Consider the following 26,144-nt stretch of genomic DNA (forward strand, 5'->3'; position numbering starts at 1 on the left):
GTCATGGTTGTCCCAAAAGTACTTTTTCAAGAGGCAACTGGACTTTCTTGTTTTTCTTTGAAGACGTTTCGCTTTTCATCCAAGAATCTTTTTCAAAGCTGAAGAAGCTTCTTGGATGAGAAGGGAAACGTCTTCAAAGAAAAACAAGAAAGTCCAGTTGCCTCTTGAAAAAGCACCTTTGGGACATCAGTTGGTAATATAAAAGCAGAGACACCCTCCCTTCTTTTTTATTGGATGTTTCTGCAATCCTGTCTGTCCTCTGTATCTTAAATCCTGGGATATGCAAACTGCTATCATTAATCAAATCATTTAGCCAGGTTTCAGTGAAGCAGAGGGCTGCCGAGTTGTAAAAATCAGACTTGCATCTGTTTAAGAGGAGTATGTTTAAGAGAGTAACAGAATCACAGAGTTGGAAAGGACCTTTGGAGGTTTTCTGGTCCAATCCTCTGCTCAGGTGGGAAACCCTACAACATTTCAGACAATTAGATGTCCAATCTTTTCTTAAAAACCTCCAGTGTTGAAGCACCCATAGCTTCTGGAGTAAGCAGGAGAAATACCTGTATTCTGATTTATTTTAAATCTGGAATTGTGTGCTTATGTTTGTATGCCACCCACTGAAAAACAAAATATATTGTTATGGTATTTAATCATTATGGTTTTCTATCTGTTCCAATGATGTGGAAGCTGAGGTGAAAGCACTACTTCTGAGGGAATAGGTGTGTGACAGGAAATTCTTCTAAACTCATGCCTATGAAGCTTCTTAATTATCCAGGTCATGGTTGCCCCAAAGATCCTTTTTCCAAAAGACAACTGGACTTTGAAAATGTTTTGCATCTCATCCAAGAAGTTCTTCAGTTCTAAACTCATGACTATTGCTCAATGGGCAGATGGGGGAATGCCCAGAAGGATTTTTGACCTGCTTCAGTTTAAGCCATACTTGTAGCATGACCTTGCTGCAGTGATTCATGTCCCCATCACTACTCATTCGGGCTGCTGCAATGCAGTGGGACTGCCTTCGAAGACTACTCAAAAACTGCATTTGCTTCAAATTGCAGGGATCTGTGTGCTATCTGGCAGATTTTGTCAGGATCAGAGAATATAAATATTGCAGGCAATCCAGCATTGGTTTTCCCTAGGTTTATTGGTCCAATTCACCTGCTGGTTTTAACCTATAAACTCTTTATGACTTGGCACCTAGGTATCTTCAGGGCTACCGTCTGGGACCAAGGTTGCATGTTTGGAATGTTTATCATAAGAGATGAGTGGGGCTAAGGCCAGGAAGCAATTGTTTTCAGTAATAGTGGCGGTTCTCTAGAAGCCACTCCTTCTGGAGGTGAAACTGACTCCATCTGTAATAGCCTTCCAGATTCAAATATAATTGTTCCAGTTGGATTTAGGGGTGAATTATTTGTAGCTTAAATGCTGATGTAAGCATGTTTTAATTTTATAAAACATCAAGAATTGTTGAGACGTGGTGGTTTATAAATTTAATTAAAATAATTTACAGAAAGCTAATAGCTATTAGAATTCTGGCTTATCACTCTGTGTATGTACGGCCTTAAAATTTATCCCCCGTGCAATTTTACTCCTCCTTCTCATTTACAGAGTTTATATTGAGGAACATCTAATTTTGGCTCTTTGAAATAGAATAGGAAGTGTTGAGTTTTCAGTGTTTGCTGAATCACTTACTAACTGTGTGCACAGCTGGATGACTTAATTAAAAATAGTGCTTAACCAAGGGAAAATATATAGGCTATTTTTGAGACAAACTGCAGTATTTAAAGCACCGTGAAAGAGTTGGCCTAGTATCTAGTATTAGAGAGCCAAATTGGTATGGCATTTGTTGCATTTTGCTAAAATAACGTACAAGTTTGTTTATTATTGTACTATATTAATGTGTATGTAGTTTTGCTGAAAAAAATGTTTCTAACTAGCATTCTTTTCTTTTAACATTATTATTAAAAGGTTGAAAACTGATATTTGACCTACAACTCCAATTATTTAAACAGTGCAAGGATATTAAACTATTCATGGGAGACCTAAGTATCCATTAATGATGGATATATGATGTGGAGTCACAAATTATTTTTTCCCAGGGACCACTGGAAAAGCCATACTTTTAAGGCTTTTCTTAAAAGACATAGGTCATAGCTGTGCAGATATGGCTAAAATATAATTGGTGAGTTATTAATTGAAAATAAATGAAAGGACTTAATTATAATCTATGTTTCTCATTCCCAATAGAAAATAACATTAATAATACTTTGGTTGATTGTTAACATAATTTGACAGGATTTCAAATAGAATGATTTTGTTTTTAAACATATGGAATTCGTGTTCTTCTGTCAACTGGTTTAGAAAGTTAACAGAAGCCTTATTCATAGCTTTTCATATTTTTATGTATAAAACAGCTAGCTGGTAGGATTCAAAGATCAGATGAATCTTCCCATTTCAGTGCTATGTGTGATGTGTTCTTGCATTGTGTGCAGTAGTAAACATCAGAACCTGTGAATTCAAGATATCCTATATTATTTCTAGAGTGGACTTTTTAAAGAGTTAGGCTGTAAGTCCAATAACCATTGCACCAGATAGAAGAAAGAAGGTTTATAATGAGCATGTTTTGATATAGTGAAATCTGTCATAATCCATGGAACTATAGCTTGATAGTGATAGCTTGATCAAACATATGCAGGGACTAAAAAGGTAAAGGTAAAGGTTCCCCCGCACGTGCGTGCTAGTCGTTTCCGACTCTAGGGGCCGGTGCTCATCTCCGTTTCAAAGCCAAAGAGCCAGCGCTTGTCCGAGGACGTCTTCCGTGGTCATGTGGCCGGCATGACTAGACGCCAAAGGCGCACGGAACGCTGTTACCTTCCCACCGTAGTGGTCCCTATTTTTCTACTTGCATTTTTTTTTATGTGCTTTCGAACTGCTAGGTTGGCAGAAGCTGGGACGAGTAACAGGCGCTCACTCTGTTACGCGGCACTCGGGATTCGACCCGCCAAACTGCCGACCTTCTGATCGACAAGCTCAGCGTCTTAACCCACTGAGCCACCGCGTCCCTGCTATGCAGGGACTAGGTGTTTCTTTTCCTTTATATGAAATTTCTTCCCCAAGATGTCAACAGAGATACCTTCAAAGTGAGAAGAACAATAACTTACAGATAATTTTGAAATGGCAAATATGGTATAGTTTCTGCAACAATGACATTGCTTTGAGGATGGAGTTTTTAAAATTAATTAACTGCCAAATCTGTATGAGTTGATAAGATATTTATCAACTACCCTTGAGCATTTTAGTGCCAATAGTGTAACTGCACAGTTCATTTAGCAGGGATTTAGGCATTTGTAATGGGTGAACTTTTGCCAATTGCTTTGGAACAATTGTCCTACTTTCTTTATTATGCCAAATGCTTTCCAGGAGGCAAAGATGATTTATATTTCAGTCTTTCTAGAAAGCAGATAGTCTGATTTAATTGAGAAGTTAAAGCTGTGGTACTCCAGACTATTCAGATTTCATTCAAAATTGAGTGGCATAATAGACATTTTAAATGGCCATCTGAATTTCAATTCACTGCAGCAATTTAACCATATAGATCAATAGGATATATAATAGGAGTCTCAAATCATCTTCAGGCTAGACATTTCTGTCTTGAAAATTTCACTGTCTTGGCAGAGATATTTGCAATATGAGCCATTGAACCCTTACTTTAAGGAAGTGTTGTTACCTGACACTCTAAGCTGTTCACTGTCAACAGTGTTAAGTTGTGCATTTGTCTATGCCTAAATTGTGTATCTTATTTATTATTTATTATGCCAATTTGTATGCCTCCCAACCATAAAGCTCAAGGCAGTTTAGGATAAAATACAATTTAAAAGCTCCCACTGCAATTGGTAAGTGTATGTGTTTAGAATTGCTAGGCTGAGTACAGGGAGAAGAAAAAAAAGCTTTCATCTTGCAGTTTAAACTGTTTATCAGCTAAGGCTTTGGAGGAACAGAGTGTTCTCAGTGGAATGCAATGTGGTTAATTTGCTTGTCAACTGAAGCTAAGACAGTGAAGCTCTAATGCTTCTGACCTTAATAAGCTTCTTAGTAAAAAGTATTAAAAAAGCAGAAGTGATTCCTTACACTAAAATTCTTTCAAACACTAAGAAGACAAGCCTACTGTAGTCCCAGTCTGTTTTAGAACCAAACCAGTAAAGGGAGTAAATTAAGGTCAGTGGTGCACTAGGAAAGTGCTACATTTCATCACTAATGTAGATTTTAAAGGCAAGTGGCAGAGAAACATATTATCCCTCCTGTAATACTTTTAGTTCCAAGTGTAGTAAAATGTCCGTGTGGCATTATACCTAACATTATTTATTTATTTATTTATTTATTTATTTATTGGATTTGTTATGGCTGCCCACTTCAGTATACTCTGGACATTTACAAAATTCAAATACACAGAACAATTTCAAAAACATAAAAGCAAAATGGACAGCCTGGACTAAAAACAGCCAAAACAATAAAAACACAACAAACACCTAAGCCCAGGTCTGGAGACAGAGCCAGGTCTTAAGGGCTGTTTGGAATCCTAGAACAGTAAGGTAAAGGTAAAGGTTCCCCCACACATGCGTGCTAGTCGTTTCCCACTCTAGGGGCCGGTGCTCATCTCCGTTTCAAAGCCGAAGAGCCAGCGCTTGTCCGAGGACGTCTCCGTGGTCATGTGGCCGGCATGACTAGACGCCAAAGGCGCACGGAACGCTGTTACCTTCCCACCGTAGTGGTCCCTATTTTTCTACTTGCATTTTTACGTGCTTTCGAACTGCTAGGTTGGCAGAAGCTGGGACGAGTAACAGGCGCTCACTCTGTTACGCGGCACTCGGGATTCGACCCGCCAAACTGCCCACCTTCTGATCGAGAAGCTCAGCGTCCTAACCCACTGAGCCACCGCGTCCCTATCTAGAAGAGTAAGTGCTGCCTAAATCTCTATTCCAGAGGGTGGGTACAGCAACAGAGAAAGGCATGCTTCCTCAGTTCCAGGACAGAAGGAACCGCTGCCCAATGTACTGGGCGGGCAGAAACAATTGGAGGTAGATAATCCCTCAGGTCAGGGTCCCCAACACCCGGGCCGGGGCCCAGTACCAGGTGGTGGCCCGTTCAGAACTGGGCTACACAAGCAGTGGGCGAACGCACACGTAGCTTCACTTGCGCGAGTGGCAGGTGCTCACGTTCATGCGCGAAACTTCATTTGTGCAAGCTGTGTGCCACTCTCACGGAACCATCCCCTCTTCCCCCCCTCCCCCTCCACCTGGCCACCAAGCCAGAAAGGTTGGAGACCGCTGGCTCAGATAACCAACTGTGTGCCCTGAAGGACTTAACAGGTACCAACCAACCCTTTGATTGCCCCCCCCACAAGGTCATTGGCAAACAGTTCAAAAGTACTATCCCGGATACTTTTCCTTCTTAAGCAACTGCTTTTATGCCCTTTTTCTTTTTTTCAGAAAAAAATAATGTATTATTTCTTCTTGCGCGTGTGGCTTTAAGCACCTTTTTTTAAAAAAAATAGCAGGAAAGGAAATCTACCTTCTGTGGTGTTGTTGTTGTTTTTTTCCTTTCCTCCTGTATTTTTCTTTTCTTACTGAAAACAGTTCAGCTGACAATTTATTATGACTGTATTAACATAGCACTGTATCATTTTGATCTCTCCTGCTCACCTCCCTCAAGTTTCCTAAAGGACCTCTCGGTAAAATGCTTGCAAAAAACATTATCCGAAGCAAAAGTACTACATGAAAGAGTGATTGATTGTAGTTGCTTTCCCCTTTAAAGGATGTTTGCTTCCAGCTTTGTCGTTCCTTCGGTATTACCTTTTTTACCACATTGCTGAGGGATCAAAGATTTCCCATATCTTACTTTGTTCTCAGTGTGAGCTGTTACTAATGACAAATGATTTGGAGGCAGTGAATCGAGAAGGACACAGATGACAAATCCACACCAGTGCTATAATGTGCTGCCCTGCAATGTCCGATCAGCAGTTTCATATCACCTGTGTTGAGAAATAATTCGATCAGATAAAAAAAAGATGGAATAACCAAGAATTAAAGGAGTTTTCCTTTTTCTTGCTTTTCCTTTTTCCTTATTTTTATAAATAGCAAGGCTTAAGGACTGAAACCAGCTCATCAGTGCACTGGTACGTTCAGAATATGTCCAAACTCTTTCCTCTTTTTTTTAAGATGGTGAAGGAAAATACCTTCCATTAAACTGGATTTTTTCTACAAGCAATTTTTTTTAAAAAATGAGGTTGCAGTGAAACAACATTGGACTATACTGTTATGACAGAGTAAGCAAAAACCTCCCCCAACTTCCCCTTTCCTTGGCATTTTTAAAATCATCGGCCATTTAAAAATAAATTAGTTGAAGGACAGATCTAGATGTACAACAAATAATATTAGAACATGCACTTCAGAGTGCCTTACAAAGTCAACCTTGTAAATATGCATGTTCTGTACCAGCCTGCTACCGGCCCTGCAGAAAAGGCAGGGACAACCCCTTTACAAATGGCAAGAGGCTGGAACTAAGCCTGCCAAATTTATTAACATAAAACAGCAAAACAAGACACCAACCATGAAACAGGAGCTATTCAAGCGGTTGCCTTCAGCAAACCAGCCCTCCCACGCATTCCCCTTTTATACAGTTCAGGGCGTGGCTTCTCTCTGCCTCCTTCCGAGGTGCCCCATTGCCTTCCTCTGTTTACTCCTGATTGACTGCCTCCTGCGTCGGGCGTCCTTGAACAGGGCCAGCTGTGGGTCATCTTCATCCATGCTGTCAGGCTCACACAGCTGGGTCTCCGTCGTGACCAGGTGGGAGGGGCCTGGCTGAGGGCTCTCATCAGCAAGCTCTCCAACCCCCTCAGCAAGCTCTTCAACACCCCCCTCCTCCTCTGAGTTCAACTGCCGAACCCACAGGCTGACCCTGAATCACAACAATACATTTGTTTCTTTTTCTCACTCTTAAGACCTATCTGTCTACAGAAAAATGAAAAACTTAACTCCTATATTTATTTATATATTTTTATTCATTTATTTGTATCTTGCCTTTATTATAACTACTTCAAGGCAACAAACATATCCAACAAACCTTCTTCCTATTTTCCTCACAACAACAGCCCTGTAAGGCGGGTTGGGCTGAGCGAGAGTAATTGGCCAAAGTCGCCAGCTGGCTTTCATGGCTAAGGAGGGACTTGAACTCACAGTCTCCTGCTTTGTAGCCTGGTTCCTTAACCACTAGACCAGGGATGTCAAACTGTTGGCCCATGGGCCGGATGCGTCACGTGGAAGCTGCACCCACCCCATTGCTGTCAATGGCAAACGGTCCCGATACGTTGCACGACGTCATGTGACGTCGCGAGTTTGACATGTCTGCACTAGACTGAACTAAGCCGTAGGTAGTTCAACATTTGTTTCCTGCATATAGGAACAAACAAATGAGCTCTCTGTAAAATTTGGAAAAATTCTGCACGGACATTAAATGGCATAATTGTATACCTGTATCTCTGCCGCCATCTAGTGATCATCCAGATTTTTTGCAGCTCAGCAGTTAGCTATAGCTTTTTTTGTTAGGCTTGCCCTCATCCTACTTGCTTAATTATTTATTTCTTCTTTCAGTTTTTAAGGCCACATACCTGCTATGTGTTTTGCGCAGCTTGCATAAAGGAGAAATCAATAAAGGAGAATATTTGTAGCTCAGGGTTGAAATGAGGGGCCCTTGGTACTTTCTGAGTTTGGGTAATGAAACGCATATAAGGAAACAACCAAGCTCAGAGAGCACCAAGGACCCTTGCATAGGATTAGAAATGTCACACTACAAAACTATCTCTATAGCAGCATTTTGTGCCTGGGAGAGTGCAGTCCAAGCACATATTTAGGCAGTTTCATTCATTCATTCATTCATTCATTATTTTATTTTATTTTATTTTATTTTATTTTATTTTATTTTATTATTTTATTTTATTTTATTTTATTTTATTTTATTATTTTATTATTTTATTTTATTTTATTATTTTATTGATTTTATATACTGCCCTATTCCCGAAGGACTCAGGGCGGTTTACAGGGTGAGTTAAAACAATACAAATAAGTACACTTTAAAATAGAATTAAATAAGACTAGCCCACAATTAAACAAATTAAAATTAAAAATTAAATTAAAATTAAAATTAAATTAAAATTAAAATTAAATTAAAATTAAAATTAAATTAAAAACCCCTCAGTCCAGGCCAGCAAGATCAAACAACCAAGTTTTAAGGTCCCGGCGAAACGAGCAAAGGTCTGGGGCAGTCCGAAGTTCTACCGGCAGTCATTCCATAGGGCAGGCATGCCCACAGAGAATGCCCTCCCCCTTTGAACCATCCGTCGGCATTCCTAACCGGCGGAACCCTAAGGAGGCCCTCCCTGTGGGAGCGCACAGGACGCTGGGAGGCTGATGCTGGCAGCAGGTGCTCCCTGAGATAATCCGGACCCATGCCATGCCAGTTTCATGCTGCATTCTGACCAGTGTCTAGGGAGAAAGAACCAGGCCTTCTAAAATCTATGAAAATCTCGCAGGATTGTGGTCATCTGACTTCAGGATGGAGCAATGCGGGCACAACTGAGGCATTTTCTATCAAGGTTACAAGGTTTGTAACATGAATCAGGCTATTATTGTTCCATTGGATTTAAATGCTGATCCTGGCAGCGACCTTTGCAAATTTAACATGTATGCATGTTTTGGGGGGGGGGAAATACTGTTATATAGCACTTGCTGTATATTATTTTGGAAAGCAGCTTGCCTCAAATCACTTTGTCAGTTCTTAATGAAGGATGTTGTTAATAATCCAGGAACAGGCCTGGAAAGTTGGAAGATGAGAAGTCAAGTGTAAGCCACCAAGTCAGCAACCTTGTCTGTAGAAGAAACAACATTCTCCTGTAAAGTGTGTTTTATGTCAGTGTATGTGGCAGTGGTCAGCTATGCAGAACTACTGATTTATTTCAGCTGCATTGATGACCTTTTTTTTGTATGTGTGAATAATATCCCCTTTCTTTCAGAATAAAATATTGGAATACGTGAAAGGCTTTCAGTCTGAAAACTTGGGCTTTTCTCCCATTTGGGGGGAAATCCACTTTCTTTAGCTACTTTACCAGGAAAGAATAGGTATATTTTTTCATCCTGTAATGTTGATTACTTCTTCCAAATGTTTAATTCTGAATAAGCATGAAGTCTGTAGGATATTCAGTATGTTGATTATAAATAGATACAACAGATTTTCCCATTTGAATGTTCTTTAGGCTTTTTGATCTCGCCAGGGCTCGCTGCCTTGGAAGAGTGAGGAAGATTCTCAGGGATGACTCACACCCTGGACGGTATCTCTTTACTCTCCTACCATCCGGTAGGAGATATAGGAATATAGCCAGCCGTACCAACAGGCTGAAAAATAGCTTTTATCCGTGGGCTGTTAGGCTTTTAAATGGGACATAATCTTATGCAGAATTGACTTGGGAGGCCGGTGTGTGGTGTAGTTGGTTCACATAGTGTGGTGGGATGGAGGGTTTGTTGTCACTGTGTGTTGGGGGGGAGAGAGCACGGGGGGAGGCTCAGCTAATCTCAATGTACACATGTACTTTGACAATAAAGGTTTATTATTATTATTGTTGTTGTTGTTGTTGTTGTTGTTATTATTATTATTATTATTATTATTATTATTATTATTATTATTATTATTATTATTATCTAGACCAGGGGTAGGCTCAGGAATTCTGGGAGTTGAAGTCCACGAGTCATAAAAAAGCCAAGGTTGCCTACCCCTGATCTAGACTGGTACAAGAAAAATGATGATAACACCTGAAAACTCTGCACTGGTTGTCAAATGTTTCTTGGGCCCAATTTAAAGTATTGATAATGAACTTTAAAAATCCTAAAAGAACTCAAACTTGGACTGTCTAAGATAATGTTTTTCAACCTTGGCGATTTTAATATGTGTGGGCTTCAACTCCTAGAATTTCCCAGCATGTAATGAATTGAAGTCCCCACATCTTAAAGTTGCCAAGGTTGAAAAATACTTGCCTCACTACCATAGGGGTCCCCAACCCTCAGTCTGTGGATCGGCACTGGTTCTGTGCTCCAATTGACTAGGAAGATAGGATATAAATCAAATTACAATAATATAAAACTTGCTTCTTAGAAAAATAAAGCATACCAGTTCAAAGCTGTTTGTATTTTCTGTTTTATGCTGTAGGTTTTTGCTATACCACTGGTAGTCTCAAAGCTCTTGTCCTCTTTCACATCCCAGTAAAAGAACAACCTACAATTGTTACAGCTTTGTTGTACTCCATTTATGGAAGCATACATCTCTTTTAGTCCTAGAGGATCTTATTTCAGACATGTAGCTCTGGAATTGCTGAATCTAAATGTTTTGTTTTCCTCCAGCATGTTTAACGACATTTGGCTTTTCCTGTACAGAAATTTGCCCCTGCACAGTCCTCACTATTGAATAATTTATCTAATTCCAGTGTATCCTGACTCTTGTACCATTAGCCTGGTGGCTGTAAGTGATATCGCTAAGCATACCGATCAATTGACTTTCTGGGATGATGTGTATGGCTTCAATATGTCCTGCATGAAAAAGGTGGTAATACCTGAAGCAGTTGTGGAAATCTTAGATTCAACGACTCTTATATCTGAAGCTTGTATCATCAAGGTACTGTGACAGAGAATGGCATCTTCTAAAAATAATAATAATGTTTCATTTATTCCCTTTGTGAGCTGTCTTTATATAAAACTATCATTATAGAAAATTAATATAGTGACTTTTAGTTCTTGGTCAATAGCAATGTGAAGTCCATGATGTTCAGTTTTGGAATTATCACTATGGGGTTTTAGTCTTTTGATAGTATATTTTCATCCTTGCTTACGAAACCCTCTCTTGGGGGTGGGGAATAAAATCAAGAGTGAAAGGAGAAGATATAAGGGTTATCTGCCACTCAACAATTATTGATTGCAGATATCCAGGCTCATTTGCAGTAATTTCACCCAAGGTCTATTATATAATTTAAACACTGACATTGTAACCCTATGCTCCTTTCTCTTCTCACTAACTCTCTTGATATGATTAGCAAACCATATTTTCTGGAGCTATGGTTAATTAATAGTCTCTATTTTAAATATTTGTAGAAAAAAATATTTTCCCCATTTTTCCTCAGCAGATATTTATGTCCATATGGTTAAAAGGGGGAGGGCCTTCTCTGTGGGAGCGCCAGCCCTATGGAAACAGCTCCCTCCTGAGCTTCGGATGGCCCAAAACCTCCAATCCTTTCACCGCGGCCTCAAAACACTCCTGTTCCACCAGGCTGACCTGGACTGACAGGCATTTTAATTAATTTATATTTAGAATTTTTAATTTATTTTTTAAATTCTCTAATTTTAATTTATTACACAGATGTTCTCAATTTTATTTGTATCTTGATTTGTACTTACTATATGTTTTGTTGTTAGCCGCCCTGAGTCCTTCGGGAGATAGGGCAGGATATAAATCCCATCAATCAATAAATAAATAAATAAATAAATAAATAAAAGGTAGCAATACGAAGTATATTATCAGTGTATTGCTTTCTTTGCAAATAAACATTGGATGTTGGGTATTTACCTAGTGTCACTGTAGAGTCCTTGGTGCTTTCTGAGCTTGGTTGTTTCCTTGCAGACATTTCATGACTCACATTCTACTGCTTCCTAAAACTTGTAAGAATATATTCTTTATTTGCATTGTGAAACTATGTCAAATGATTGGGAGGAAAGACCATTTCTTTGGTTCTCCTGTTACCGTACAGAAGAAAGACACGCCACTGCTGTTCTATCTGATACACTGAAGTTGGTTGACTTTCAATTTAGAGCATCCTGTTAAATTGGGTCCTCTTTAGATGTGTGAAATTTTATTCTCAGAATTCATGGCAGTTGAAATCCATTGTGATGGCCAGGGTAAGAAAGGTTGGTCTGCTGCTAACCCTCTCTCATCTTGATCAAGATAGGTTGCACTGCACTGCGCTGTATTCCTCTGGAAAAATAGGGATTCTATAGTTTAGGATTCCAGTAAGTAATAATCATACCCAGCATGATGATGGTTCCTCTCATTGTATTTTAGATGATTTAAAGTCAGTTTGGTGTAATAGTTAAGGCATCAGGCTAGAAACCAAGAGAATTCTAGTCCTGACTTGAGCACAAAGTCAGCTGGGTGACCTTGGGCCACTCACTAGCTCTCAGCCCTAAGAAGAAGGCAGTGATACACCACTTCGGAAACCATGTTAAAAATGCAGGGGCCAATACAGGCAATCATTGAGTCAATACTGACTCAAAGATAGCAAAACAACAACAACCAAGTTGTAGTTTTAAAACTGAGAAGATATCCTAATGTAATCATGGTGGATAAAAGCCTTCAGATAATCTTTACATTCTAAACTTATTTTTCTGTATAATAAAACTAAGGAATTGACCAAGAGTGTCATTATGAGTAAATAACCAAGATTAATAGCAGCTTTCTAGAACTGGTGATTTTGAAATATCCAGGAAATTATAAAAATGTGCCTTATTTATCATGTAAGGTCGAAGAATATACATTCGGCAGTCAAATGTGGGTGAGTATGAATAATGCCTTTGTCATACTCTATTTATGTTCATGAAAATCTGTTAATATGCAAGAGTGAATTGGGTACATTTTCAAGGATATTTCTATTTTATGGGCTGAACAATTGCTGAACATCATTTGTAAACTGAATGAGTATAATAGAATTGCTGGGCTATAAAGAGGAGAATAGATTTTCTGGCTCCACTATAGATATATAATAAATATTAGTCTCTTCTTGAAAATACTCAAGGATATATTTCAAGCCTTTGGTAGTTTGCTCCAGTCTTAGGATGTTTATATATATGAAATATTAGGCGTAAGTATTTCATCTGAATCTCTTAACCATTGTTTCATCCTTATCTTTAGTGGAAAATGGATTATTTATTTGGTTAGGCCATTTTTATTTGTTGTTGGAAGGATATTCTATTTTTTACAGTGGAAGAATTTTTATCTTCACTGTACAATTTGTGAGAGAAAATATAGCAGCGTTCCATTTTCATGATTCACTTCTATCTTAAATCATTTATATTTCTTATTTTCACATACGTTGAAGTTTAAAAAACATATTTTTACAGTGTGCCCAAACCAAGAGCGGTGTACAAAAATTAAAAGAAAGCTGTGTACAACAATTAAAAGAAATTTCATTTTGGAAAGCAAGACTGGTCCTAGAGTAATAGTTTGCCCTGCAAAAACTAGAGAAGACAGACCTGTGTTCAGTTGTTGCTTAAGACACAAGGGAAAAGGAGCCAGATGAGCTTACCAGAAGAGAATGGGCATTTATAACGAGTGCCACCACTGAGAAGACCAACTTCTAGGCACCAAACTGTGAGACAGAGTTGCTAGAATAAGGGAAAAGTTAAAAGGGGGTGGTTTTTTTTAAAGGAAAAGTTAAAAATCCAACACATTGCTGAGATATGGAGTGATGAATAATACAATGGAAAAAAAAATCTTCTGATCCTTACCCAGCATGGAGTGTTTTTAAAGTTATGCAAACTGCATTGCAATCTACTTTTAGCATTTTCAAAAGTTACTCACCACACAGTGTTGGAGAGCAGCAATTAAAAAAGCAATTAATAGTCCTAAACTAAAAAATGTAAGCAAAATTATGTATTTTTGGCTTGAATTCACACACATAATTACATATCGATCTTATAAATAACAAGTTTTGCTGAGGTAAATACTTTTGATAGAAGGGGGATGGGGGTGAGCCTTTGGCCTTTAGCCGTTTCTTCTAGGTGTCCCTGATGGTGCCTTTGTGCACCTTACACTCCTCCTATAGGATTGTTCCATCTGGAAGGACTGAGAGCTCTACTGCAAAGCCTGCAAGATAGAATAAGTTAAAATAGTTATCAGCCAGGACTTCTGGTTTGCCGATGTGGCCACCATGGACATCTGGAAGGCGAGCTCCATCTTCCGTGTCCAGTTTCGCTTCGCTGGGGGACCCTGGAAAGGATCGAAGGTTGCCCTGTAGGGACAACCAGCAAGGAGGGGATCCCCATTGGATCGCGGGAGGGCTGTAGCCCTTCCACTCGATTCAGGGCAGCCCTCCAAACTGGTGGACGAAAAACCGTCCATAGCAATTTGGCTCATCACTAGGCTGCAGACAGATGAAGTCACACTTACCACCAGGCAATTTTAAAGCAGCGTGGATGAGACTGGGTGAGATCTACCTCGCTTAAATCCTAACTATTTTTTTTACTCGCATAAGCTGCTTAAAGTACTTTCCCTTCTGTGAGAGGGAAGGGAGATTTTATCCTCTAGAAACAGCGGCAACTGACTATCCAGGGGAGTTTAAAACATTGAAAGAATAACTTGAACCTAATTGGAATTCTATTTTATAAGATTTTCTATGCTTACTGAAGATCAGGGTTTTTACTGATAAAAAAGAAGCAAAACTGAAAAGATTATAAAAACTTTGGATTTAAAAGAAAACTTTAAATGGGAGGGGTGACACCTTGTGGCTAAACCTGATTCCACAATTTGTTTTTACGTAAAAGAGACTTGGCCAGCAGCTCAGACAATAGATAAGACTTATGTAACCTTGAGACTTCAGCTGTGAGAAGCCCAGCTATGCTCTTTATTCAATAACAAAATCTTTTTTTTTTTTTGCTTTTCTGATTGTAAAGCTTTTAAATTAATACACTACTAAGAGAATGTGGATGAAGATCAGGAACAGATTTTCTCTATGTTGAAAGCAATTCAAACTATTCTTACAGCTACTGATGAAATAAGAGGTTACAGAAAAGAACAAGATGTCAGCTCAGATATACGAACTCAAACTTTGATTACAACTAAAAATAAACTACACAAAATATGACTGAAAAGGTGGAACAATTAAAGATTATGACAGAAGATTCAACTGATCAACAAATACAGTCAATGGAAAACCCAGAAAAGGGACTGACATTATGGAAAAAGGAAAAGACTTTCTACATAAATCAGAAGGAACCTGAGGATCAAGAAGAAGAAAAGATTGAAGAGAAGATAAACAGTTCAGGATGATTATGTCAAGATGGAACAATAGATGATTTGTTAGTCCTCTCAAAAAAATGGTGATCGGATTTTTTTTTCTACGTCAAACAATCTGTATAACAACACAGGGAGATTTGTTTGATGACTCAAAAGCACAGACATGGAAGACAATTTGGCAAAGAAAGCAAGCCAGAATAAGACTGAAGAAAATTGGGGTTTTGATTTACTCATGAAAATTAAAATAGAATATAAGATGTGTACTTTGAATTTTAGATATTTTTATGAGATGAGATAAAGAAAACTCTGGTCATTTACAACTTAGAAGTATAAATATTAATAGTTAAATTTGAACATTGATTTGCTTATAAGGGTTAAATGTAAAGGTAAATAAGATATATATAAGCTGAAAATCCTTTGATGAATGTAATAAATATGTTTCTATTTAGTGGTATTAATAAAAATATTAGCTTAAATATGAAATAGCAGATATTAAGAGAAAAAGACAGGAAGTATTAAATATTGAAATAGGAGAAATGTTGGTTAGTAAATTTAAGATATCTGGACATTATCAGAAAATAAGAATATTATATTGTATTACTAATTAGTTGATGTAAGATGGTAAGAATTTAAATAGATAAGATATATATCCTGAATATTAGATCTTGTGATGAATTGTGATAAAGGGAATTGGGGTTATTTAAAACTTGGAAATTATAAATGTCAGATGTTAAATATAAATATTAATAGGAAACTAAAAATTGGGAAAAATTAATCAGGACATTGATTGTCAAAAAAGATTGAATGGATAAATGTAAGAAAATTATTTTTTATTTAATTGATATCAGAATTGTATTAATTTAAATATGAGACAGTAAATACAAAGGGGGGAAAAGAGAGGAAATATTTAATGTAATTGTTTGAGATCTGTACTAAAGATATTTGTATGTTATTGAAATTGACCAACTCAGCCACCACATTGCTTTTCAAATATTTAAATGTAAAACTAGAAAACCAATAAAATTTTATTTAAAAAAAAAGTTATCAGCCGCTCCAAAATCCATATATGACTTTCTTCAGTTTGGTTTTCAAGCTCATATTTGTTCTACCTTGCAGCGGATAGACTGCCATGCCGTCTCAGTTCCAGAGCTGGAATTTTCATCTGACTTCGTTTTGACAGTCACCAAGACTTCCATGTGTACGGTAAGTTTTGTTTCGCTTGTAGAAACATTTCTGAGGATGAGATGCCTCATTTTTTAAATCTTCTGTTTCTGCAAACAAAATTTTGTTTGCAGATAAAAGCCGCTGATCGGTTTGCGTAATTTGGTAGCTGTAGATATGCGGCGTTATCTTCAAGCCGATTAACTTTATTTCTTCGCTGATTGTCTTTCCAACAGTTAAGCTATTTCTCTTGAGTCTTTGACTGTCATGTCTTCTTTTTCATGATAAACATTTTTATCTTACCTTATGTTTTAGCTTTATGTTGTGGTTTTATACTTCATAAAAACCTATCCTTTAAAACTAACCGGTATAATTCTCTTGCCTTTAAAACTCTTGTCGCTTGCTTTCGGCAGTTTCCATTAATGTAATGGAAATGTGATTTCTTGTTCTATTTTCCCCAAATTTGTTTCAGATAATCTTTCAGTGCTCCAGGAAAGAAAGAGGATCCATTCTACCTGTGGATAGGCAGGATTAACTGTAACCACATTAAGCATTTTTAGATTTATTCAAGATTGTTTGGCGTTTTTGTATAAAATATTTCCTGTATCTTTCCATTTTTTTCCAGTTGATATAAGCTTTATCCATTTCCAAATTCCATTTTATTGTTTTGTAGACATTGATATTCTCCTGTCCTAGAATAGAATGTAAGATTTGGGAGTTATTGGTCTTTTATTAAATTTTTGTGGCAGTACACAGAAAAACTTAACATGTTGCCCGACATTATTTGTACTTTTTTAATATATGATTATTGGCATCTTTTGATGAGAATTTTATGATGAATTGCCAGAGATTAGTCAGAGATTGACAGTCCATCCATCCTATCAGACTGCCTAACCTTGCAGTAAATAAATGTCTATTGAATGATTTATTCATCATTTGTAGGCAGACAGAAACATTTTTTTCAGTAAAAGTACAATCAATAAAATGAAGAACACAAAACTATCTCCTAACAACAAGAATTATTACCAACCACTTCTGGACAAAGTTTATACTTAATATAGGAAAGGTTTGCTACTTTAGAGAAATAAAATTATCTTACTTGTTTAACAGATAACTGTGTTTAACGGTGCAAATAAAAGTGATTCAGTGGCCCGGAAATTTCAATAAAAGAGGAGTAACTAAATGGTGTGGAAGGTCCCTGTATAACCGGCAATACAGAAGAACATGAGCAGTAAATAAATAATGGAATACATTATTTGTGTAGTATTTGTTGGAGATAGCTAAACATATATCTTTGCTCAATTTTTGAATCTCAGTTTTGATTAGATTTACAGTAGAAGAATTAATGTTTAATATGTTGTTATGATTTATAACCCCATGGTGTAGTGATAACATTTTGTAAACTAGAAAAGTGAGAAAGTGATTTTGTGTGACATTTCCAGTCAAGTATATGTAGTGCTGCAGCCTGGAAGAAAGCTCTCAGTTTCAGACTATCATAGAGAAATACTAATTCATCCTCTCCAGTAGGTGGTGCAAAATATTAACTTCTCCCCCCTCCCACCCTACTACTTCACCAACAAATCTAGTAATGCATTCAAACTATTATATAAATTTAGGCAATATTTTCACATTCTGTTTTAGGGGTACAAAAGTGTTGAATCTGTTCGCTTAGACTTCTTTCATAGCCAATCCTTGTTATTTCTGGGTTTGGGTTTGTTTGGTTTTTTTGCCATTTATTTGCTTGGAATATAGCATCTTGATATATTTGTAGATAGTTACATTCAGTACCTATCAAAGATACAATTTTATATCATTCGCCGGTCTACGTATTTTTCTCACATGTCAACTTGAAAATCAGTATAGAAAATAAACTAGGCAATGTGCATAACTGTGGTATATTATGTGAATCTATCAGGCATGAACACCACAGATAGTAGCACCTATAATCAAATCTACTTACATCTACTGTCTATCTGGTATTTCTCCAGGGCTTGTCAGTGTGTAAAACGTGTTAGATTATAATAGATCAAAACATATACCAGGGGATTAAAATGAAACACCAATAAATCTAAATTGCAATTCTAGGCTTGAATCTGTATCTAAATGACTAGATTGTATTTGTGATCAGCTCTTGGAGGATTGAGTAGAGTGCCTTACTAAAATCAACCCTGTGCTCTTTTGAGTATTTAATATAGTAACAATATTCAGAAGTATATTGAAGTAGAAATGCCTAGCCACTATAAAATAAATAGTGTGGGAGGAGAGACTCAAGGATCTCAATTTGCCTTGCTTCTTATTTGACACATAGTCAAATAAGGCAGGTTGTTCCACTGGATAATTGTTCTAACTGTCAGGAAATTTCTCCTTAGTTCTAGGTTGCTTCTCTCTTTGGTTAGTTTCCACCTGTTGCTTCTTGTCCTGCCTTCAGGTGCTTTGGAGAATAGCCTGTGTCCCTCTTCTACTGTATGTGGCAGCCCCTGAGATATTGGAACACTGCTATCATGTCTTTCTCTTCATCAAACTAGACATACTCAATTCCAGCAACCGTTCCTTATATATTTTAGCCTCCAGTCCCCTAATCATCTTTGTTGCTCTTCTCTGCACTCTTTCTAGAGTCTCAACATCTTTTTTACATCGTGGTGACCAAAACTGGATGCAGTATTCCAAGTGTGGCCTTACCAAGGCATTGTAAAGTGGTATTAATACTTCACATGATCTTGATTCTATCCCTCTGTTAATGCAGCCTAGCATTGTGTTGGCTTTTTTGGCAGCTGCAGCACACTGCTGGCTCATATTTAAGTGATTGTCTACTAGGACACCAAGATCCCTCTCACAGTTGCTACTATTGAGCAAGGTACCACCTATACTATACCTGTACATTTGGGTTTTCTTGCCTGAATGTAGAACCTTACTTTTTTCACCATTGAATTTCATTTTGTTAGATGGCGCCCAATGTTCAAGTCTGTCAGTTGGATGTGGTATAATGCATAAATGCTGCTATGTACCTCTGAAGATTGGGAAACAAAAGATTGGGCAACTTTTGTGTCTGTGGGTCTATGACCCATTATTTCATGTTTTGAGTTCAATTTTTTTCTTGACTTTTGATTGGCTGGTGGCCTTAATCTCTTCTTGCACCACTGCCATATGATTTAATGATTTAGCGATTTCTTGTTCCTTTTCACAATTGGGAACTAGAGATCCACATGATTTACTAGAGCAGGTTGAGGTATACCTTCCTTGGGAAGGTGGAGATAGAATCCAGGGGAGAAGTGAAGACCCTTTTAAGTTTTTTGTTACAATAAATCCACCTTTCTCAAAACATTAGTTTCAAGGGAAGGTATGTACATTGAGATTACACTAAAGGGAGGTTTTATGGCAAAAATAATTCTTTCTAGTGGAATCTTTACTGGTTCCTGCATATCCAGCATTTTTTTTTTAGTCCAATGGGAGGAGTGTTGTAGGGCTGGACCGTATTTTTTGCCTGTCGTTTCAACTTTTTCTAAATTTTGTCCTCTCCATCGACCTACATCTCCCTTCTTTGTTCTGAGGATATAGGCTTAATTAGACCAGACCTTTAGCTTGGCTAAGCACTTACATTATCTTTTATTGATAGCCAATATTATGATATTGTGCCATTTTCCAAGCATTGTTCAAGCCCTCAGCATGGGTTTGGCCTCTACCTTTCAGTAGGCAAGCAATGCCATTTTTTTTTAAAAAAAAACACTATATGCTTAATCTGAAATGTCCTCAGAAAGCTTTTGATTCTTAAAGGCTTGAAGGGCCTTTGGAAGGGTATAATCATTATCTTACAATCCTAGATTCAGTGCGGTTGGGGAGTCCTTCAATGTTTCTCAAGCCTCAGAAATAGCTGCCATTGTAGTGTTTGGGCAGGAGAATGGATGGATAATAATTTTTCTATTCTGTGTATCTCCATCTCATTTACAGTAATCCGAAGCATAACTCTGTTTTGTTGCAGAATGTTTGAAATTACTATCTTCAATAGACCAGCTAGTTGGGATACTGTATTTATTAGTGAGTAAGGCTCAACCGAAATCACTAGTTTATTTTCTATTGCCTTCTATAATTATTTTCCCAGTTCTTTTACATCTGCATTTGTAATCTTATGGTACTTCTTATTTTGAAACTCCAGTGCTTTCTCCTATGAATTTTCTTTCTGCAATCCTATCATGTGCTTCTGAAAGAGAAGTTTAAGCTCGTCTGTCTTCTTGCTGGCTGCCAATAATTGTTGATAAACTGAGATCGGTCTTTATGTAACCAGCAGGGTGTTGTCTGCAAGGGGAGGGTCAGAATAATCTAGATGGCAGTCAAAAAGACTAGATACTAAAATTGAAGCCCACACTTCTGTAGCTGCTTGCAGTGTCAACATATATAAAGAGAGGCAGAGCTTTGATCTCACAATCTCAACTCATCATGCCATTTTTAAAATTTCTGCTCCTGTATCCAATATGTGTTGATGGCAGTAGTATGCATTTTTTAGTCACTAGGTCTAAATCAGCATTGCAAGGGAGTTCAGTTCTCCCTTCTTTCCCATTGCCTAATTGCAAATTATCTTCTGAAGGTGAAAGTTCTTCACATTCCCACTCAAGCTCCATGTATTTGTCAGAATTACAAGAATGTGACTCACTTATCCAGTCACTGGTGTTCATTTATTACAGTACAATCGAGTCACTTAAGGAACAGGTTTCTTCTTTGCTGTACTACACAATCGACAAGTAACTAAATTGCATGACACATTGCTACATAATATCATAGCCAGTTATATATTGATATACATTCTTAATCATTTGTATTATAAACTTTGAGATGTTCCATTTAAATGTAGTTAATCAGAAAACATTAGAATGCTGTAGCCAGGGCTTTTTTTCTCGTAGAACGCTCAGAACGGAGTTCCAGCACCTAAACATAGTGGATTCTTGTGGGATAGGCAAGGCGGGTTGTATGACATGTGTGAGTTCCAGCACCTTTTTCTTTTACAAAAAAAGCACTGGCTGTAGCCAATATAATTATTAGCCCCAGTGATTTATAATTGGGATACATATTGCATTCTATATATTCTTCAGTGAACATTAGAATTAGGACATTAGGGGGTGTCTGTGTATGAGGGTGTATATGTTCTGGATAGAAATAAGGATAGGTAATCCATATTTTAATAATAATCTTCCTTGTAAAGATAAGCTTAGTTGGTTCCAATCCCAACGTCTTGAATTATCCAACATCTTGAGTTATTTTTTTGATTTTGGAGAACTGCAACCATATTTGCCCAGATCTGCCACAGGATTGGCTTTCAAGAATCTCAGGATGTCTTCTCTCAACAGGATGCTTATTATTCCTCAGGTCCAAAATCTCAACCCTGTCCATGCAGATTTGAACAGTCAAGATGGACAAGGATATTGTGTGTGTGTGTGTGTGTGTGTGTGTGTGTGTGTGTGTGTGTGTGTGAAGATAGATAGCTTCAGGTGAAATAAGATGCAAATTGATTATAACAAAGCTTTTTGGACACTTAAGATTCTTTTAACATAAAGTCATTTCATTCACTGAGCATCATTTCAGTATACTGGTGGCAAAAAAGTAAAACTTTGTGTAATCCCAACACTAGCCTAGAAAATAGACTCTTAGTTATGCTTTTCTGTATTTGCTAAGCAACTAGCAAATTTGTAGCATTAGACTGCTGAGATTCAGAACTAGGTAAGCAAGAAGGTAATCGCATATGCCAGATCTCAGCAGTTTCACATTGTTTTGCTTGTGGCTACATTTCCCCACTGTTTGTTTTCCTCCATGATTGTTTACAACATCATCCTATAAGGAACCAATAAGAAGGAGTGGAAAAATGAACACTGACAGTATATGAGAGATAACTTGAAATCCAGGTGTAAATTTAAAACAAAATTAATGCAAATTTAATTTTAGTTTTTAAAAAAGCATTTGTATGAAGTCCAGTTAATAATATTCAAGATATTCTCTTAACAGTATTCTGTTTTGCTTTGTTTTGCATTTTAGAGGTGGAAAATGACCATGAGCATTACAAAATACATTTTCTTTGATCCTCCCCTTGAGAGAAAAGATCATTCAGTTATATTAATGTTCTGAATTGTTTTAATTTAAGGAGTACCATTTTAAACGTTTAAAGTGGTATTTCTGCTGTAGGAACGTATGATTGTTTCACTCTCCCTCTCTGCTGCATGCATTACAAGCATGTCATCTCCATGGTTGAATAAACTCCATCAAAAGCACATTATCCTCCTACTTCTGTGGCCAGCTGCCTAATTGTATCTGCTCTAGCTGCATGCTGTTGGAGCATGATACCAATGAGAAACAAAAAATGATAAATTGCTCCCTGCAACTGATAGTGATGATGGTAACTTTTAATTTCCCTTCACCTAAGTGAGTTGGTTAGATTACTTGCTTTCTGAGGCTGCTGTATAAACCAGTCAGTGATATATAATCTGGGCAAATTGTTTTCTTTTCTCAAGGACAGAATTCAGATAAATGAAGTGGCTGTAATAATAACCCATGATTTGGTTTATCTTCAGCCATAAGGCTTTTAAGTGCAGGTTAGCAACTGAGTAAATTTGGAGACTGGTGACATCCCGACTGAATATAAATAAATTGAAATAAAGTTGAAATGAATTGCGTGCTCACTGTACTTTTAATGCTTATTTTTGCATTAAAAATGCAAAAAATGCACTTTTTTTTAAATAAACAGGTCCCTCTGTAAAAATAGAGCAAATAGGAATTCTGAATGCTGAAAATAATTAGACATGCACAAAACATTATATTAACTCCCCCACCCCTCTTCTCCTCCTGTTATTGTGTTGCAGCTCTGATTTGGCAACGTTAAGGCTGCTGATGTTGATTATGTACATGCTGTCTATAATAGATTTGGAAGGATCTCTAGATTGAGGCAACTAACTTAACCTACATTTCATTTGTGCATTAATTTCACAGGTCTGTATGCCAGCTTAATGATTGCATTTGCAGCTCTGGTGCTCTTCATTTTTCCCCTTGTACAGCTGACTTGGTTTATGACCAGGAGAAATACAGCATTTTTGTGCATTTTTACATCTCATTAACCTATTTTACTCTCTTCTGCTTGCTTTTATTTCAAATAGCTCTCTTCACCATCCACACCAACTTTGACTTGGAAATGTTGAGAACAGAAGGCAGAATAATTTATTTGGTCACAATGTCTTTCAACATAAAATAGCCTTTCAAAATGTATGTCAAGCCAGACTTTCAGTTCTATATGACCAATTCCATTTGGTTTATTTTCGATTTCCTAGTGGGCTATTCTTCAGTATTCTTGAATATATTGTTACACATACCCTATAATTTTTCATGAGTACTCATCTGGGTATCTATAGATCTCCTGTCAAAGATGAACTGCAAAGATGAGAGAAGGCGAAGCAGTGGTAAGGACAGTTTATCTGTCAAAACCAAAGAAATATCTCACATTGGAAAGCCAGTTCTCATCTGCTCTTTTTGTTAGTACTGCAGATAATTCTTCAGATGTCTCCAGAATGAAGACTATTATCTATCTGTAAGAAAATTCTGGGTTTAAATAGGATGTAATAGCCTGTTAGCTGTTCTAGATTTTTAATAATATAGTTTAGTCATATTTATTTATTTATTTATTTATTTATTTATTTATTTATTTATTTATTTATTAAATTTTTATACTGCCCTTCTCCCGAAGGACTCAGGGCGGTGTACAGGGCAATAAATATCAAAATGTAAATACAAAAGTTAAAAAAGAGATTAAAAAGAATTAAATAATTATGCCCAAGAATACAATACTAAAAATGTGTTAAAACGTATTTAAATCCAACCCCAAACCCATCAGACCAGGCCAGATTGTTCAAATAGATAAGTTTTTAAATCACGCCGGAAGGAGCGCAGGTCGGGGGCCATCCGGAGCTCAACCGGAAGGCGGTTCCACAGGTCTGGCGCGCCCATAGAGAACGCCCTCCCCCTGGGGGCCACCAATCAACATTCTTTGATTGGAGGCACCCTGAGGAGGCCCTCTCTGTGGGAGCGCACTGGACGGAGGGAAGTTGATGCCGGCAGCAGGTGCTGCCGTAGGTAATCCGGACCCATGCCATGTAGGGCTTTGTAGGTCATAACCAGCACCTTGAATCTCACCCGGAGGGCAACCGGCAGCCAATGCAGCTCGCGGAGCAGAGGTGTAACATGGGAGTATCGGGAGACCCCCAACACAACTCGTTTGGACATATATAAGATTTTTGCTCTGGGATCATAAATGTTTGAAAATTTGATTACAGAAATCCTTGAAATTCTTTCTAAAATGAAACGCACAAATTTGAACAGGGATTAATAGAAAATTATGTATAAGTAAAAAAAATAACAATAACTAGGACAGATTTCCCTTTTAAAGCCATTAGAGAGCAATCCTAAAGGAAGGAAGAAAATAGTAGAATCTCTCCTACTTGCAAAATGCTGCAAAGCTGCATGCGGTGATATACAGAGGAATAGATTACTGCATGCCCTCAAAGCTTTTTGTGGGTTTAATCGAGTCTCTAGGAGTGGGAGGAGAAGGAACAATCATCTCTGCCAGCAGCACAGTGTCTTTCTCATATTAATCCTTCTCAGGCAACCATTACCATGTTAGACCTGGTGAACAATCCTTTTTAAAAAGATCAACCTCTGTTTGGAACAATTGTCATGTACAATTGCATTTTTGACAGCTAGAAGCATTATAATTTAGAAATACTGTGTGGCAAGGCCCACTTGATATTCTGATATTGACAGTTGACCATGTTGGCTAATCTGCTGTTCCATGGAGCTATGATGCTGAGGTTGCTGTGGACCAACTGCTTAGAATAATGCAATTTGAAGAATCAGCTTTTGTTCTTTTATTAATTATTTTCTTTTAATTCCCCTTGCTTTAAAGTGTGTATTATTTGGTTGGCCTTACAATTATAGGGGGAAAGATAAAGGGAAATAATTGTTTGTATAAACCTTAAATTAAGGGAACTAGGGGATTAATCATATTGGATCTAATTCTCACTAACACAGATGAAAAGATAGAAGGTGTTGAAGCCACAGGAACCTTGGGAGGAAGTCATCATGCAATATTGGAATTCAATATTATGAAAGCACAATCAGTAGAATACAGTCAAACTAGAGTCTTGTACTTTAAGAGAGCTAATTTCAATAAACGTAGAGAGGAATTGGCAAGGATTCCATGAATGAGAATCCTCAACGGGGGAAACACTCAAGAAGCTTGGGAAATTTTGAAAAGTGAGATACTAAAAGCCCAGTCTAGCACAACACCAACAAAGAAGAAAAATAACAGCTCTCAAAAGAAACCAGCATGGCTGCATAAAGAACCCTCTGATAAATTGAAAGATAAAAGGGACAAGTATAAAAAGGGGAAAGAAGGGCACATAACTAAAGCAGAATATCAGCAAATAGCCCGAGTCTGCAAAGATGAAGTGAGGAAAGCTAAGGCTCAAAATGAACTAAGGCTAGCAACCAAAATCAAAAATAACAAAAAAGCTTTTTTCAACATGTAAAAAACAAGAAAAAAAATTAAGGAAATGGTTGGTCCATTAGTGGGGGAAAGTGGCAAGAAGGTGACAAGCAACAGGGAGAAAGCAGAACTATTTAACTCATTTTTTGCATCTGTCTTTACACAAAGGAAAAAAAACAGTCCAGCCTATCAAAAACAGTGCCATAAAAACAGAATAGAAATACAAGTTAAGATAGGCAAGAAAATGGTAAGTGAGCACCTGTCCAGGTGCCATCCACCAGGACCAGATGGATTACACCCCAAGGTTCTCAAGGAACTGGCAGATGTGATCTCAGAACCACTGAACTATATTTTTCAAAGATCCTGGAGCACTGGG

The 26,144-nt window shown here is 37.5% G+C and overlaps 1 protein-coding gene across 2 annotated transcripts in view; it reads left to right on the forward strand.

Annotated features, from left to right (window-relative positions):
• PRMT3 (protein arginine methyltransferase 3) overlaps nucleotides 1-26,144 on the forward strand; it is a 79,137-nt gene that overhangs the window by 32,919 nt on the left and 20,074 nt on the right. For both annotated transcript variants that reach the window (XM_083355334.1, XM_083355333.1), the window contains 2 exons: nucleotides 10,523-10,710; nucleotides 16,213-16,299. In XM_083355334.1, the coding sequence (XP_083211460.1) occupies nucleotides 10,523-10,710; nucleotides 16,213-16,299 (275 nt within the window). The remainder of the gene's footprint in view (nucleotides 1-10,522; nucleotides 10,711-16,212; nucleotides 16,300-26,144) is intronic.

The sequence above is a fragment of the Vipera ursinii genome (assembly GCF_947247035.1).
Source record: "Vipera ursinii genome assembly, chromosome: 1".
In the NCBI taxonomy this organism is placed as follows: Eukaryota; Metazoa; Chordata; class Lepidosauria; order Squamata; family Viperidae; genus Vipera; species Vipera ursinii.